This window comes from Oryctolagus cuniculus, chromosome 20, assembly GCF_051225735.1.
Source record: "Oryctolagus cuniculus isolate XC-2025 breed Fujian yellow rabbit chromosome 20, ASM5122573v1, whole genome shotgun sequence".
Lineage (NCBI taxonomy): Eukaryota > Metazoa > Chordata > Mammalia > Lagomorpha > Leporidae > Oryctolagus > Oryctolagus cuniculus.
Window position 1 is genome coordinate 40,649,201 of NC_142886.1, and position 14,956 is coordinate 40,664,156.

The following is a 14,956-nucleotide window of genomic DNA, read 5'->3' on the forward strand; positions in this document are numbered from 1 at the left end:
GCGGCCTTTGGAAGCAGAGGGTTTGAGGGTCACGAGCCTCCTGCTGCTTCCAGGGGGAGCCCCCACACAAGAGTGGGGTCCCTGCCCGGCCCTCACACTCACCAGTCGCTGCATGCTCTTCACGTGGGTGGGGCTGATGGACAAAGCTTCCTCATACCAGCGCTGGGCTTCCTCCAGGTGGCCGCGGAGCTCAGCGACCTGGCCCCGCATGTACAGCACGTTGTGGGACATTGGGAAGAGGTTGGCAGCTTCCTGGGTGCAGGCGGTGGCTTCCGCGGGCTTCCCGATGCCAATGTAGACTTCCGCTGTTGGGGGAGAGCAGAGAGAAGAGGCCTTCTTGGTTCACTGCCCTTCTGAGGCGCCATGAGCCTGGCTGGGGACATTTGCCTGCCCCTGTGAGTATCGGGCAGGGCCCAGAGCTGGCTGATGCAACCCGTTGCGGGAACAGCGCAGGCTGACATTTCCCTCATGCCTGCTGCTGTCGAGGGTTCCACCTGCTGTTACACAGGTCATCCCCGAGCAGAGGGCACAGTGGCACTCCCACCCCCAGGGCCCACCCGGGGCGCCTCTGTGTCTGGACACAGGCCGGCCCAGCCCTGCCCTCGGCTCCAACAACCACAGAGGAAGGGCCGGGTGAGCACAGGGACAAGCCCACCAGAGATGCAGGGCCCTGCAGGGCTACGGCTCTGCCCCTGGGCCTGCTCTCCTGACGCCAGGCAGCGCGGCAAGGCCGCAGCTCACGCATTTACAGGAGGAAGTGAAACGGCTGCTCCATCTGACACAGGCCCTGCCAGGGCAAGTGACAGCACCCTGGAGACTCTCAACTGCGCCACACCAGCAGAACCCTCTGCAACACCAGGCCGCCACTTTCCAAACGAGCAGGGCCGTGACCTTCCTGCCAGGCTCAGGCTCTCTGCGGGGCGCCCCAGCGGCCCTGCAGCCCTGGCCTCCCCCAGGAACCCCTCACGCACCCCAGGGGCCCCAGGCTGGGAGCATTTCGCGTCTGAGTCCTCTCTCCCCTCTGCAGCCACAGCGGTCAGCTCCATTGCTCTGCCCTTACTCACAGGCCGCCCTGTTGGGGTCACTGAGCCCATCTCATCACTGTCGCCTGGGCCCCCCGCCTCACTCTGGCAGTGAAAGACCCCCGTGCCGGTCTCTCCGAGTTCTGTACATACGCATACGGAGAGCGTGCATGACAGCACAAACCAGAACACTCAGAAGCAGCAATGTCAGAACATGACAATGCGGAATGGGAACGTCTCACCAGCTCTCTCACAGGCCTCACCTAGTTGCCTCCTGGAGTCCGCTTTGTGAACTCTCAGCCTCTGGCCAGCCAGCCCTGGGGCAGAGGCCTGGTGCCTGCTCATACCCCTTCCAGGAAGCCTTCCAGTCTTTGTTCCCAGGAGGCCTTGTGTGGCCATCTCCTGACACCACTGCCCCTCCCCTCCCCCAGCACGAGCCATTCTGTTTCCTTCCTGGTCCTCCCACCTGTGTGTCCCATGCCCCAGACTACTGTGCTGAGAACAGAGTCTGGCGTGGAGTTGGGACGCAGTATGTGGTTGCTGAATGGGTGAATAACAGCAGTAATGACAACAGCTGACACTGAGTAACATGCACCTGACAGGGGCCGGCGCTGTGGCGTAGAAAGGCCGCTGCCTGCAGTGCTGGCATCCCACATGGGCACGGGTTCGAGTCCCGGTTGCTCTACTTCTGATCCAGCTCCCTGCTAATGTGCCTGGGAAAGCTGTACAATATGGCCCAAGTACTTGGGCCACTGCACCCACAGGGGAGACCTAGATGAAGCTCTTGGCCTCTGGCTTTGGCCTGGCTCAGTCCCAGCCCCAGCTGTTGTCCCTACCTGGGGAGTGAACCAGTGGACAGAAGCTCTCTCCCTTTCTCTCTGTAACTCTGCCTTTCAAGTAAATAAATAAGTAAATAAACCTTTAAAAAAAAGTGCACCTGGAACCAGGAAGTCTTCTCATTTCCTGTTTAGTCTGCACAGTGATCCAATCGAAATACTGCTTTATCCCCATTGTACAGATGAAGAAACTGAGGCCCAGAGAGGCTGACTCACCCACCGTCCCAGGGTAGAGCAAAATGACAACCTAGAGGCAGAGCCAGAGCAGCACACAGGCAGCCTGGCCTGGAGCCTCTGCCCGAGGCCTCTATGGAGCGCACATCTCCTCTGCCCAAGTACACCAGATCCCTCTGCCTGGCACTGGGCGCCCGTGGTGACAGGCTCCCTTGCCCTCCCTGACCTGTGACCTTTCAGCTGCTTCCCCGCACCACCAGGGCCTGTTGGCACTGAGTGCTGCCCCCACACATGGCAGGTGTTCCAGCTCTGGATTTTGTCCGTTCTGTGGCTTCTGCCTGCCTCCCTGACCCCAGCCCTCTTCAAGGCCTTTCTGCCTTCTCTGACCTGACCCCTCCCCAGCCCTGCAGCTCTCTGGCTGAGGGGTCCTGGGCGTGCTCCCGGACAGCCAGTGCTCCTCTCCAGCACTGAGCCGGGGGCTGCGTGAGGGCAGGTGCTCTCTCTCAGTGGTGGGCAGCGTTCCCTCTGCTGACCTCCTGACCTCACTCGCCTGGGTTGGTCCCCTCCACAGCCACCTCCTCTTCCCTGACGATCCTATTCATAGCAAAGACTGGCTCCCCAGGCCAGGCCAGAGCCTGGCACAGGCCCAGCCTGCACCTTGTCTGTCCTCCTGCCCGCCAGGGCCCTCCTAACAGGAGCACAGGGAAATGACAAACCGGCCCAGGGACACCGAGGGACCCAAGCCACCCTTGCAGACACAGAAACTCGGGCCACCCCACACAATTTCCTGGGTCCTACGGGGGCGATGCCTCTCACGAGACTCGACTCCAGAGGTCCTTGCTGAGCACCTGCGCCCCCCAAGGGAACCGCAGGACCATCAAAGGGCGTTTCTCTGGCCCTCATTATGGGCCGGGCCAGGCCTTGTCCCTCCTGGGAGATAAACAACCCTCATAACGACACAGTCAGGAATGCCTGTTGCCTTCAGTAACATAATTCTCCCGAAGCTCTCGCCAGAGAGTCCAACAGGGACCTGCTGCGGTTTTGGGTTACCTGAGCGCGGTGGCCACTCGGAGGGCTGTACAGAACGTCCCTGTCCCTGACACCTGCTGCCACACTGGGGATGAGCGGCTGTGTGCATTCACGAGCTCTCCAGGCCTGCAGCTACCTTAGGGCACACGCCCAGGTCACTGTGACAGAAAGGCTGCTTTGGGGGAGCCGGGACACAGGCTCCCAGAATTCTTGTCACGGGAGTCGAGGTGGGGAGGAGCCTTAATTACCAGCATGGCACAGGACACATAAGGCTTGCTCCAGGAGGGGCCTCCGGGAGACCAAACGCGATGCCGAGTGGCTCATCTATCACCGTGTCCTCAGGCGCCCTTCTCGGGGTGAGGAAGTGGAAGTGGCCCATGGACTCACGTCGGGGCCGCAAGGCTGGGAGAGGATCCGCCTCCGGACTCGTTTCCAGGGCCCTGGAGGCTGAGGGAGGAAACCTGTGCGGCTGTCTAGGCCCGGGCTCCCGAGGCAGTCGCGCAGACCCGCGCCCTTCCTCTCAAGCTCAAGAGCTGAGACACAGGTCAGCGTTGTGGTGCAGGGGACTAAGCTGCTGCCTGTGAGGTGGGCATCCCATTTCAGAGGGCTCCACATTTTTTTTTTTTTTTAAAGATTTATTTATTTACTTGAGAGGTAGAGTTACAGGCAGAGAGAGAAAGAGGGAGAGAGAGAGAGGTCTTCCATCCGCTGGTTCACTCCCCTAATGGCTGCAACAGCCAGAGCTGGGCCAATCCAGAGCCAGGAGCTTCTTCCAGGTCTCCCATGTGGGTGCAGGGGCCCAAGGACTGGGGCCATCTTCTGCTGCTTTTCCAGGCCACAGCAGAGAGCTGGATCAGAGAGGAGTGGCCGGGATACAGACCATGGCCTGTGCGGAAGGCCAGTGCTTAGCCCACCAAGCCGCAGCACAGGCCCCTGCTCTGCTTCTGACTCCACTTCCTCATATGAACCCTTGGAGGCAGTGGAGGATGGTCTGAGTCCCCTGTCCCCCTGTGGGAGACCCACTAGAACCCCCAGCTCCTCGCGTTATCCTGGCTCAGCCTTGGCTGTTTGCAGCCATTTGGGGATTAAACGAGCAGATGGAAACTTTCACTCTCTCTTTTCTTTGTTGTCACTCTTTAACTTTTAAATAAACAAATAAATCTTAAAAAAAAATCCAAACAAACAAAAAACAAGGGCAGGAGACAGGGCACAAAGTTCTGCAGTGATTTTCAAACCATCTTTGCCAATGGAGTCTCTCTCTTTTTTTTTTTTCCCCCAGAAGTATTTCTGGAAATCTACAAAACGATTCCCAAGAGCAGGCAGCATGGGTCCCCTCTAGGTTCGTCTCCCTCCCCTTGCCTGTAGCTATGGCTTCCAGTCTGCAAGCCACAGCGTCCCGAGAGTATCCCTGAGCTCGCCTGCCAGCTGCTCCAGGCCTGCTCAGCTGTGAGACGGGGGCAGATCCTGCCTCCACCCTCCAAGGGCAGTGCTAAGGGTTAACCCAGCCAGCGGAGGCTGCGAGCCCTGAGTGGCATCAAGCCGGGGCAAGGACGCTGCTCCTGGAGGCTGCAAGAGAAGACAGGTGCACGAGGTGCAGGGAGTCTCAGGACAGTAGGCGGAGCCAGGCCCAGCCTCTACATTTTATCACAGCTCCTTTAAGACAATGACAAGGAACAGTGACTCCTCTCTGAAGGAAGCCACAGCTTCCCGGACACAGTGCCTCAGGCCCCAGGAAGGAGGCCTTGGTGGTGGGACTTCCTGATCCAATCAAGGAGTCTGGGATGGGGTTGAGGAAGAGAAGGGAAGCCCCTGAGACCACCCCTGCACATAGCCTTCTGTGCACAGCACTGTGCTGGGCCCCAGAACACAAGGAGGCCAGGTGGTACTTCCTGTGAGCCTGCGCCGTTCCGAAGCTTCCCTCGCCGGGAGTCCCCGGCTCAAAGCCCAGGACCCCCCAGAAGAGGGCTTTGCGATTCGGCACCCTGCCGCCTCTGTGCTCCCCCAGCACCTGGTATGGCCTCTGTCACCACCGCGGTCACATCACTGCGCTAGAGGATGCACCAGTCCTTGCTCCTTGTCTCTGGCAGGGGCCTGGGCCCTCCCCAGGCCCCTTCCTGCTTCCACTGGACGGGAGATTCGGGGAGGACTCGGGCCTGCTCTTCCTGTGTGCAGTCACTGAGTGCCTTGTCCCTCCTGCAGGCCACCCCGGGCTCTGCCCCTGCAGTGGCAGGCCAGCAGGCGGGGATGGGGTCTCCCACCCAGCTGTGACGTCAGTCTCCCTTGGAACACGGCAGGTCTTTGCACTCCAGCTGCCTCCTTTGTCTTAGCTGGTTCCGAGCTCAGGAGCTGAGCGAAGGGGGATTGTTCTGAGCTCCCCAAAGCCTCCAAACACATGGCCTGGACTGTGCTGCCTGCCGACCCAGAGGCGGCTCCTAGCAGAGGCTCCAGCACTGAGCGGTGCTCAGGAAAAGTCTGCAGATGCATAAATGCAAAGCGAGGGGCGGAGTCGGGGCGTGGTTTCTGTGCACAGCTCCACCGAGGGGCGCAGCACAAGAGGCGGGTCCCCGTCCCTTCTTCCAGTCCCTTCTTCCAGGGGCATTTACACAGTGAAACGCAGGGCCCTGTAAACCTACTCGGGGCTGCGGGAACTTGTAGCAGAGGGAAGTGGGCTCTGGAAGCACACAGCCGACCAGCCAGCAGTAAGAACGCACTTGGGCACGAGAGCAGAGCCCGGCGACAGGGTGGGCTCCGAAAGGCCGCTCTCTGCAAAGGGCGCAGGCACAGAAATGCTGACAGCCTCTGATGGGAGGGAAGGGGCTGCTCAGGGCCACAGGCCCCTCTGACCTCACTGCTTCCCGCCCAGGTGGGATGTGGGGGCCTGAGGACGCAGGCGCCTGCGTGGCATCGTCACCAGCACAGCCCGAGGACCCGAGGCGCTGGACTCTCCAGCTCCCTGACCGAGCAGTCAGTTCCTCTCCCAGGCTGCCCCACGCAAGCAGTGTCACCTGTCACCCCCAGCTCAGGCCCAGTGCAGGATTCTTCTTTCTGTCCCTGTCCCCCTCCCCTGCATCTGGCTCCACTCCCGACAGTTCGACCTCAGAAACGCCACGCAGGCACCGACGCCGCCCTCCTCTGGCACCTGCTCCCAGCTTTCCTCTGCTCCTTCACTCGGCTCACCACTTAGCTGGAGAGACCACTCCACAGCGCTCAGCCTGACTCTCTCCTGCTCTGCCTGCAGCCCTCCCAGAGCTCTTCCATGCTGTGGGGGTCAAGGTCGAAGCTCTCACCCTGGCCCCCAGGGGCACGCTCCTTCCTGGCCTCTCCTCCGCCCCCTTCGCTGCTCGCTCTTCAGGCTTCCAGCGCAGGGTCCCTGCCACTTCTCAGTGCTCGCGCGGCCGCGAGGCCTTCCTCTGTGCCTCCCGTCAAGAGCTGACCTCTGTTCAGGCCTCTGTTCTCATGTGCCTGGGGGAGGCTTTCAGTTCTCAGTGGCTCCCTGGGAGGGGACCAGTCAGCTCCTGTGAACCCCAGGGGGGCGGGAGTCTGCCCAGCTGGATGCCAGCGTGTGGGAGGTGCCCACGGGCGGAGTGCAGCCCCACTAAGTGCCTGCTGGGGCCACACCAGCTGGGTCTGAATCTTGGCTTCCCAGCCTCTTAGTCATGTTACCCTAGATAAGAGTCTCAGCTTCTCATCTGCAAAAAGGGGTGAATAAGGTTATTTAAACCTGAGGGGTAGATGTTCGGGGATGTCACAGCGGAGCGGCAGGCTTTGAGTCCTGGTTTTGCTCCTGATTCCAGCTTCTTGTAATGCACACTCTGGCAGGGTGGGGTGGGGGTGGGGCAGCAGGTGGAAGCTCAAGTACTTGGGTCCCTGTCACACACATGGGAGACCTGTATTGAGTTCCTGGTCCAGTCCTGGCTGTTGTGGGCATTTGGGGAGTGAACCAATGGATAAAAGATCTGTCTTTCAAAAAAAATTAATAAATAAACCTCATAAGGTTATAAGGACTACACATGGTCAGACACACAAAGTCCTTGGAATAACATGTGACACACACAGCGACCTGCAAGTTTAACCATTCATCAGAACTCTCCAGGGAAGGAGAATGGGCAGGTGTGGCAGAGTGGACTCATCCAGACTGGCCCCACCTCTGGGCAGGCCTGGCCCTGGGACAGCCTGCTCCTGCTCCAAGCACTCCTGGGAGCTGTCTCTCTGCACGGTGGTCAGGTCACAGGATTCGCCCACCACCCTGCTGCTGATGCCACCTCCCAGTGCTGGGGTGGGGCCCGGGAGGGGCGGGAGGAGGGCACAGGCTGTGCCAGGGGCAAGGGACTGTGACAGTATCATAGCTTTACATCCCCAGCAGGAATCAGAAAAGTTGATCTTGCACATCTAAGAATAGCCGCTGGTTTCAACTGAGAGAGGTGCCAAAGCCAACGCTGTAACTATTAGCAAGTGACAGGCAGGAGTTAGCCACCTCCCGCAAAGTCATTTTTAGCTGCCATCCCAATGTGGAGGTGGAAAGACGGGCACCGGGAAGGCTCTGGCTCGGCTCTGAGCTGCTGTGACGGTGGGTTTGCATGGCCGGCAGGAGGGCCTGCGTTCCCCAGGGCACCTGTGGGTGTCTCAGAGCTGTGACATCAGATGTTCCAACTGAGCTCCCCTCACTTCTGCCCCAGAGAGACTGCAAAGGCACCCACTTCTGCCAGCCTGGGTCCCTACTGCGCAGTGGGGGAAAAGCCTCCCCAGACTTCCATTATGAGAGAGTGCAGCCGCCACCTGTGACAACGGCATCCCACACTGGTGCGGGTTCGCATTCTGGCTGCTCTAATTCTCATCCAGCTCCCCTGCTAATGTGCCTGGAAGGCCCTAGGACTTGGACCCTGGCCACCCATGTGGGAGACCCAGATGGAGTTCTGGGCTCCTGGCTTCAGCCTGGCCCAGCCCTGGCTGTTCAGGCCATTTGGGGAGTGAACCAGCAGATGGAAGATTTCTCTCTCTCTCTCTCTCTCTCTCTATGGCTCTCCCTTTCAAATAAACAAATACATCTTATTTTTTTTAAAAAAAGAATGCACATACAAATGGCACCGGAGATATTTCAAACTTTCAGGAAAGTGAGCATAAAAAAAGACAAAACAAAACTGGGGGAAATATTTACAGCGCTTATCATAGGCTCAAGGCAAATTCCTATGGACACTAATAAATGCTTACGAATGGAAAAAGAGAAGCTCGGTATCTAAGAAGACAACTGGATGAAAGCCAGGCATGGACAATGGAAACACCGGCTTCTACATGTGGGGCCGCACAGCGCTAGGATGTGATCATTCCTGGTGTGGCAAGAATGTGAGATATGGACAGGCGCGCCTTGTTGACTGGAGTGTGAACAGGCACAACTCCGAGGAAGGTAACGCGACAAAGTTCACCACAGCTAAGGAGTGCACAGCCTCTGACCCGTGGAGTCTGCCTTACACATCCAGGGGGACTTCCTGAAGCCAGGTCTGCAGTGGCAAAACACTAGAGACGAGCAGGACACGGGTCCGCGGGGGGCTGGATATGACACACGGCCTGTCCGCTGGGGGCTGGATATGACACACGGCCCGCTTACGCTCCACAGCCTTCCAGGTGTGGACGTGTGAGCAACCCTGAGGCTCCAGGGATGGCTGGTGGGGACAAGGCACAGGGAAGTAGGACTGGAAGGCGCACAGCACGGTTGGCAGAGGTGTCTGCTGGGAGGGTGATGAAGCTCAGGGGTGGATGGAGCCTCTTCACTTTATGTCAGTCCTACCTCTTGGTGTGCCACGTGCCTGTGTCACTTGAAAACAACTTGTGACATAGGTCCAGACAAACCAAAGGACCAACATGGACACCCCGAGTGGGTCCTGATGAAAGACTCTGCAGCTCTGGGGCCAGGGGTGTCAGGACAGAAGAGGAGGTGCTCACAGCTGTCCTTCCATGGTCCGTGCTCCCAGCTGGGCCCCGGCCTGCCCCTCACAGCAGTGGAGCCTCAGGCGGTCTGCTTATGATCTCCTTGTCTTTCACGTGCTTGCACAAGCGGCCCAGAGACCCTTGGATACAACCGGCTGGAAATGTGAGGTTGTCTTAGAGACAGCGCCCCTGCAAGGCTCCAATCTGGGGCCCTCTCCACTATGTGGCCCCACCGTGAGCTCCCTCAACACTCAGAGCCCCAGAAAAAAGCACCAAGAGAAAGGGGATCCACAGGGCCACCAGAACCCAGGGCCTGGGGGCGTGAGGCCTCTGTGGGGAGCAAACCGGACTAGACTGTTACTGGAATTAAGACTTATTCTATGCATCTGCTCTCCCACAATATGGCGCTGGGAGAGAAGTAAACAGCTTCCGCACAGCTGCCTCCAGTTCAACCAATTAACTGTAGGACTTGCTCCTGATTGGAGGAGAGCAGCGTACTCGGCGTGTGGGCAGCCGAGTTAGGATTGGCGGAGGAGGACTATAAAGGAGGAGAGAGATGGCATTCACCGGGAACATCTATGGGGAACATCTAGCTGAAGGAACACCTGTGCAGCCCCCCAGAGAACCGGCCGGCGGTGTGCCGCTCCCCTGCGGAAGTGGGGAATGCGGCCAGGGGGAACTGCCCTTCCACGGAGGTGGAAGGGATAGTAGCCAACCCGGGAAGAACCAGCAGCAAACCCGGGGAGGGCCGAGCAGACGAAAGAACAGCGCAGGGTCCTGTGTCGCTCCTCCACGAAGACGGGGAGCGACATAATGGTGCCGTGACTCGGATATGAAGCCTAGGCAGGGTCTAGTGTTGCTCCTCCACGAAGAGGGGGAGCGACATAATGGTGCCGTGACTCGGATAGGAAACGTGACTCGGATAGGAAACTTAGGATGGATATGAAACTTAGGAGGGAAGAAACGGGAAGAGCTGGGAAAATACCGGAGAGAGAGACTAGCAAACAGCCTAGGGAAAAGCCGGACGAAAAAGGTGCCGGAAGAAGCTATTGAAAGCCTAGGCATAGACTCGGATACGGACTACGGGGGGAAGCTGGGAGAAATCTCTAAGGTCGAAAGCGAAAGTGAAAGCTAGAACAAACAGACTCGGATACGGACTGTGGGGAGAGGCCAGGAGAAATGAGGGAGGAATATTGTTGGAGGAAAGCTTGGGGAAACATACCGGGTAGAGAAAAATGTTAGGGAAATTGAAGCCGCGGGGGGCAGGCCGAGGCGGAAACGAAAGCCACTTTGGGGTTCTCAAGTTAGCCCGGGAATAGGGGGCGAAAAGTTGAAACTAGAAGCTGAAACGTGAGCCTGGTTGGGATCCGTCTGATTAGCCCGGGGAGCAAAGGACGGGAAGCCAAACCGTGGGGCGGAGACGTACGCTGGGTTGAATTCGCCAGGCTAGCCCGGAGAACTTGGATTGAATGCTAGTGGTGGAGACGCAAGCTACGCTGTGTTACTCGCGGAAGCCGCCGCGTGCAGAGAGAGCACGGGGCGTGAATAGATAGGGAACGCTGGCGTAGGCCGTGGTTCAGACGCGAAAGGGTTAAGCGTGGAGACCGCGGAGCGCGCAAAGCCGGGAAGCTGCGCAGATGAGAGAGGCGCGCGGGCTGAAGCGGTGCAGAGCCGGGAACCCGCCGGCGGGGCGAGGTGCCGGAAAGCCGCAGGGATAAGAGAAACAGAAGTTTAGAAGTAAAGTGAGAGAAATAGGAATGCTGGAAGACAGAAGTAAAATGGGAGAAATAGGAATGCCCGGAGATAGAGAAATAGAGAAATAAAAAGGCCTCCCTACAACACTGCAATGTGAGAGCTTGGATTCGGTCTGCCTAATCAAGTGAGGCGATGAGCACCTGCGGGCAGCTAGCAGCTTATGCGCCGCAGGTCACCGAAGACAGGCACGAATTAACATCAGTAAGGCTTCCCCACAATACCGCAATTAGAAGGTTTGGATTCGGTCTGCCTGATTTAAGGCGGTAAGCGCCAGCAAAGCTCGACCAGAGTATGAGCCGCAGGTCACCGAAGACAGGCACGAATTAACATCAGTAAGGCCTCCCCACAAAAAGGCAATGAGAAGGCTTGGATTCGGTTTGCCTGATAGGTTTTGTAAACACCTGCAGGCAGTTCTAGCAGAGCAGAGCATGCGCTGCAGGGCACCGAACACAGGCACGCATCAGCGCCTAAAAACCTCCTCACAATGGCGAAGAGAGGACCCAGATTCGGTTTTCCTGATTGATAGGACTTGTAAGAGCCTGTGGCAACTCTAGCAAGTAGAGCAGAGTGTGTGCTGCGGGACACCGAAGACAGGCTTGTATCAACGCCAAAAATAAAAAGAAAGGGGGATCTGTGGGGAGCAAACCGGACTAGACTGTTACTGGAATTAAGACTTATTCTATGCATCTGCTCTCCCACAATATGGCGCTGGGAGAGAAGTAAACAGCTTCCGCACAGCTGCCTCCAGTTCAACCAATTAACTGTAGGACTTGCTCCTGATTGGAGGAGAGCAGCGTACTCGGCGTGTGGGCAGCCGAGTTAGGATTGGCGGAGGAGGACTATAAAGGAGGAGAGAGATGGCATTCACCGGGAACATCTATGGGGAACATCTAGCTGAAGGAACACCTGTGCAGCCCCCCAGAGAACCGGCCGGCGGTGTGCCGCTCCCCTGCGGAAGTGGGGAATGCGGCCAGGGGGAACTGCCCTTCCACGGAGGTGGAAGGGATAGTAGCCAACCCGGGAAGAACCAGCAGCAAACCCGGGGAGGGCCGAGCAGACGAAAGAACAGCGCAGGGTCCTGTGTCGCTCCTCCACGAAGACGGGGAGCGACAGCCTCGATCCCACTAATTTCTCCTACAGCTTTGCAAAGTCCAGGGAATCTGGAAGCGCTGCTGGCGCCAATGGTGGACACGGGGCACCAGTTATCTGGTTTCCATGACTCATCAAAAGGTGCAGTCACCTCTCTTTCGCCTCTCAGAGCAGATGAGCTCAAACCACATGTGGTAAAACTTGTGAGTCCGTGGAAGCTGTTTTCTCCTGAAATTACCTTTCAAAGAAAAGGTCTTGACTCAGACAAAGTCATCCCTCCAAGAGAAGATTCTGGCCGACTCCATTCATTCATGCCACACGTCAACTGCACACACCAGGCGCATTTTACCCAGGGCCCACGCGGAAAGCCGCTTCCCACACCTGAATGCCAGCAGCCTGTAGAATGGTACAGGCACTGTAGCCTGTTTGCCTTAACTGGCAAATGAAGACTTTTCTGACCCAGAGGCCAAGGTCATGAGAGATGGGTCTTATGTGATTATAGAAAAATCCAAGGATTGCTCCTAACAGTTTTAGCCACGGAGTTCTTCAGTGTTCCAAAAGCAGCTACAGGATTTCTTCCCCAAGGGCCATGGTGGGGAGGAACGCTCTCCAGGGAGCTCTCCAGGGCCTGGGGGCCATCAGGCCACGTGCTTTCTGAGAAGCACCGATGTCAGGTCAGGGAGCTAGAAGGAGGACCCCAGCCCTCCGGGGTTTTAGACTTCAGCCTTTTCAAAAACTCATCTTGCAGCCGGATCTGAGAGACAACCGTGCTCCCTACACCGGCCCTGCCGGCCCAGCCAGGCTCACGGGGGCCACTCGCGAAGCTGGGTTCCCTTCCTTTCTGCTCTCTGAGCTGCGGTCCGTGGAGGTGACTGTGCAGGACAGGGCCAGAAGCCTGAGCTGCTGACAGGCATGCCCGCGGCCCCCTGGCCTGGAGGCAGCCTGTCTGGGACCTCTCTTTGCCAGAGGCCCAGTGCAGTCTGCAGCAGGGAGGAACAATCGCACGCTCACGGCCCAGCTCTCCTTTTCAGAAATTACGGTAGCTGTCAGGGCTCAGGTAAGGATGACAGGAAAGGCTGACTGGCTGTGGCTTTGTTCCATGCCCAAGCCGGGCAAATCCTATCGTGTTTTCCTACATGAAGGTCCTCTGTCGTGTGCAGCAAGGCTGGACATCACGCGGTCAGCCTTGGCAAGCATGGAGCACACAGATGGGCTACCAGGGCATAATGAGCGCTGCTCTCAGCCAAATCTGGGCTTTCCCCACACCCTGAGAGTCCAGGCCCAGGAGGCCCAGCCGGGGCTGTGCAGACCAAGGCACAGAATGGGAGGAAGAGAAGCCACCTTTTATGGAGAGATCTAAGTATGTCCGTGAATCAACAGCCATTATTTGGCCAGGAGGCTCTGTACGGAGAGGTACGCACTGCCCGGATAATGCATGCTGGGATCCCCAGCTACACAAAAGCCCTGGGGCATAAATGAGTGGACGTCCACGTGTGACTGGGGCAGGGGAAGCGTGCCCACCCCCTGCCCTGGGCTGATGCCCAGGTCAGCAGCTGCTTCTACCTGCCTCCCCTCTGTGGATGACGAGGAGTGCAACCAGAACAGTGAGTGGGGCCCATGTGTCTCCGAGAGACTCTAAGACTTCCTGGCAAGATGCGCCAGGCCCAGTGCCCGTCAACCCTTGGAGACAGGGGCTATCCTCAACCCCACTGTACAGATACGTCAACCCTTGGAGACAGGGGCTATCCTCAACCCCACGGTACAGATAAGAAATGGAAACTCAGAGGTAGACAGGGAACTCCAGAACTCTGGTCTGTGCCGCTGGCTAGTGACAGCCAGTCTGGGGCGTAGCCCGCTAGCCCCTCAACCATGTACCCTCACCAGCCCCACCCCCAACCCCCACTGGAACCTCCTCCCCGGATGCCACTGTGTGCTAGGCTCTGGGTCAGGACGCTGAGGCAGGGGAGGGCCAGGCAGCTGCCCAGCAATTCACGGTCCCAGCACGGAGAGCCTCCCAGCGGGGTGCGTGGCTGCCGAGGCAGCAGGGGTCCTGGGTTAGAGGGTCCTGCAGCCCCAGGCCCGGCAGTGGGGGTCGAGGGGCCCACGGGCAGGGTGGGGTGGGGTGGTACCTGCGTGGAGCCAGATCTGTGCCAGTGTCATCCAGGGGTGTAGTGGGCCCTGCTTGGGGGCGCTGCTCTGCAGAGACGAGGCCACTTCTGACAGAGCCTGCTCCACCCTGGAGGCTGCTACTGACGTGGCGTGGACAGAGCCTGTGGGAGGTTTTGGAGAAGACAGAATCAGGAGGGAAACGGTCACCCAGCCAACCACGAAACCACCTCCTCCCACACACAGACACAGGTGCACACGTACACACGCACCCCTGCCCCGGCACGTTCCTGAGATTTCGTGTCCGTAAGAGATGTGGACGACCATTCCTGCCTGGAACCTGGGTTTCCATCCTGCTGTTGTAGCTAATCTAGTCAACACACAGAGCACATGCTAGGCGACGTGCTCCCTCCAGGAGCTCAGTCTGGCACCGTGCGCGTGTCGGGGGCCAGCAGGGGGAGAGCTACAGACACAGCTGTGAGACAAGGGCTAACAAAAGGGACCTTGCAAAGCACCCCTGCCTAGACGCTCCACAGCAGGAAGGGTCACGTGTGCCTCCTGGGGTTGTATGTGGAGAAGAGGGACTGGCCGTGGCCAAGACAAGTCCGGCGACTGCCCCCTCCCTGGGTGCAGCTTGTCACACCCCAGGATCAGGAACACGAGTTACAAACTGCAGGGAGAGCACGTTTTTGCCTTGGGGCTAAGCAGAAGTCCATTCTTGGGGCTAACACCAGGCCACCAGGGAGGGGGGAGTTCTACCAAAGACACTGGAGCTCAGAAGACGCACCTGCCTGGCTTCTCCGTAGACCTCACAGGCTAAGGGAGGGGACTGAGCACATGTGCCCGTCCAGGGAGCAGGTGCAGTGCATGCGGCAAAGCCTGCATCTCTTCGTGTTGACCTTGCAGAGGGCTGAGGACCAGAGATCACCCCTGAAACACGGGCATGTTGCTCACCCGTTCAAACTGCCCTCTTGGACGTGGGGCTTCGGAGCTGACAGCAGGATTCTCGGTCTCAAAACTGTT

The 14,956-nt window shown here is 58.4% G+C and overlaps 1 protein-coding gene across 17 annotated transcripts in view; it reads right to left on the reverse strand.

Annotated features, from left to right (window-relative positions):
* The window catches only part of TTC7B (tetratricopeptide repeat domain 7B), a 245,535-nt gene that overhangs the window by 29,021 nt on the left and 201,558 nt on the right, over window positions 1–14,956 (reverse strand). For all 17 annotated transcript variants that reach the window (XM_089322087.1, XM_089322085.1, XM_089322083.1 and 14 more), the window contains 2 exons: window positions 13,957–14,097; window positions 103–305 (listed from right to left, as the gene is read on the reverse strand). In XM_089322087.1, coding sequence (XP_089178213.1) covers window positions 103–305; window positions 13,957–14,097 — 344 coding nt within the window. The remainder of the gene's footprint in view (window positions 1–102; window positions 306–13,956; window positions 14,098–14,956) is intronic.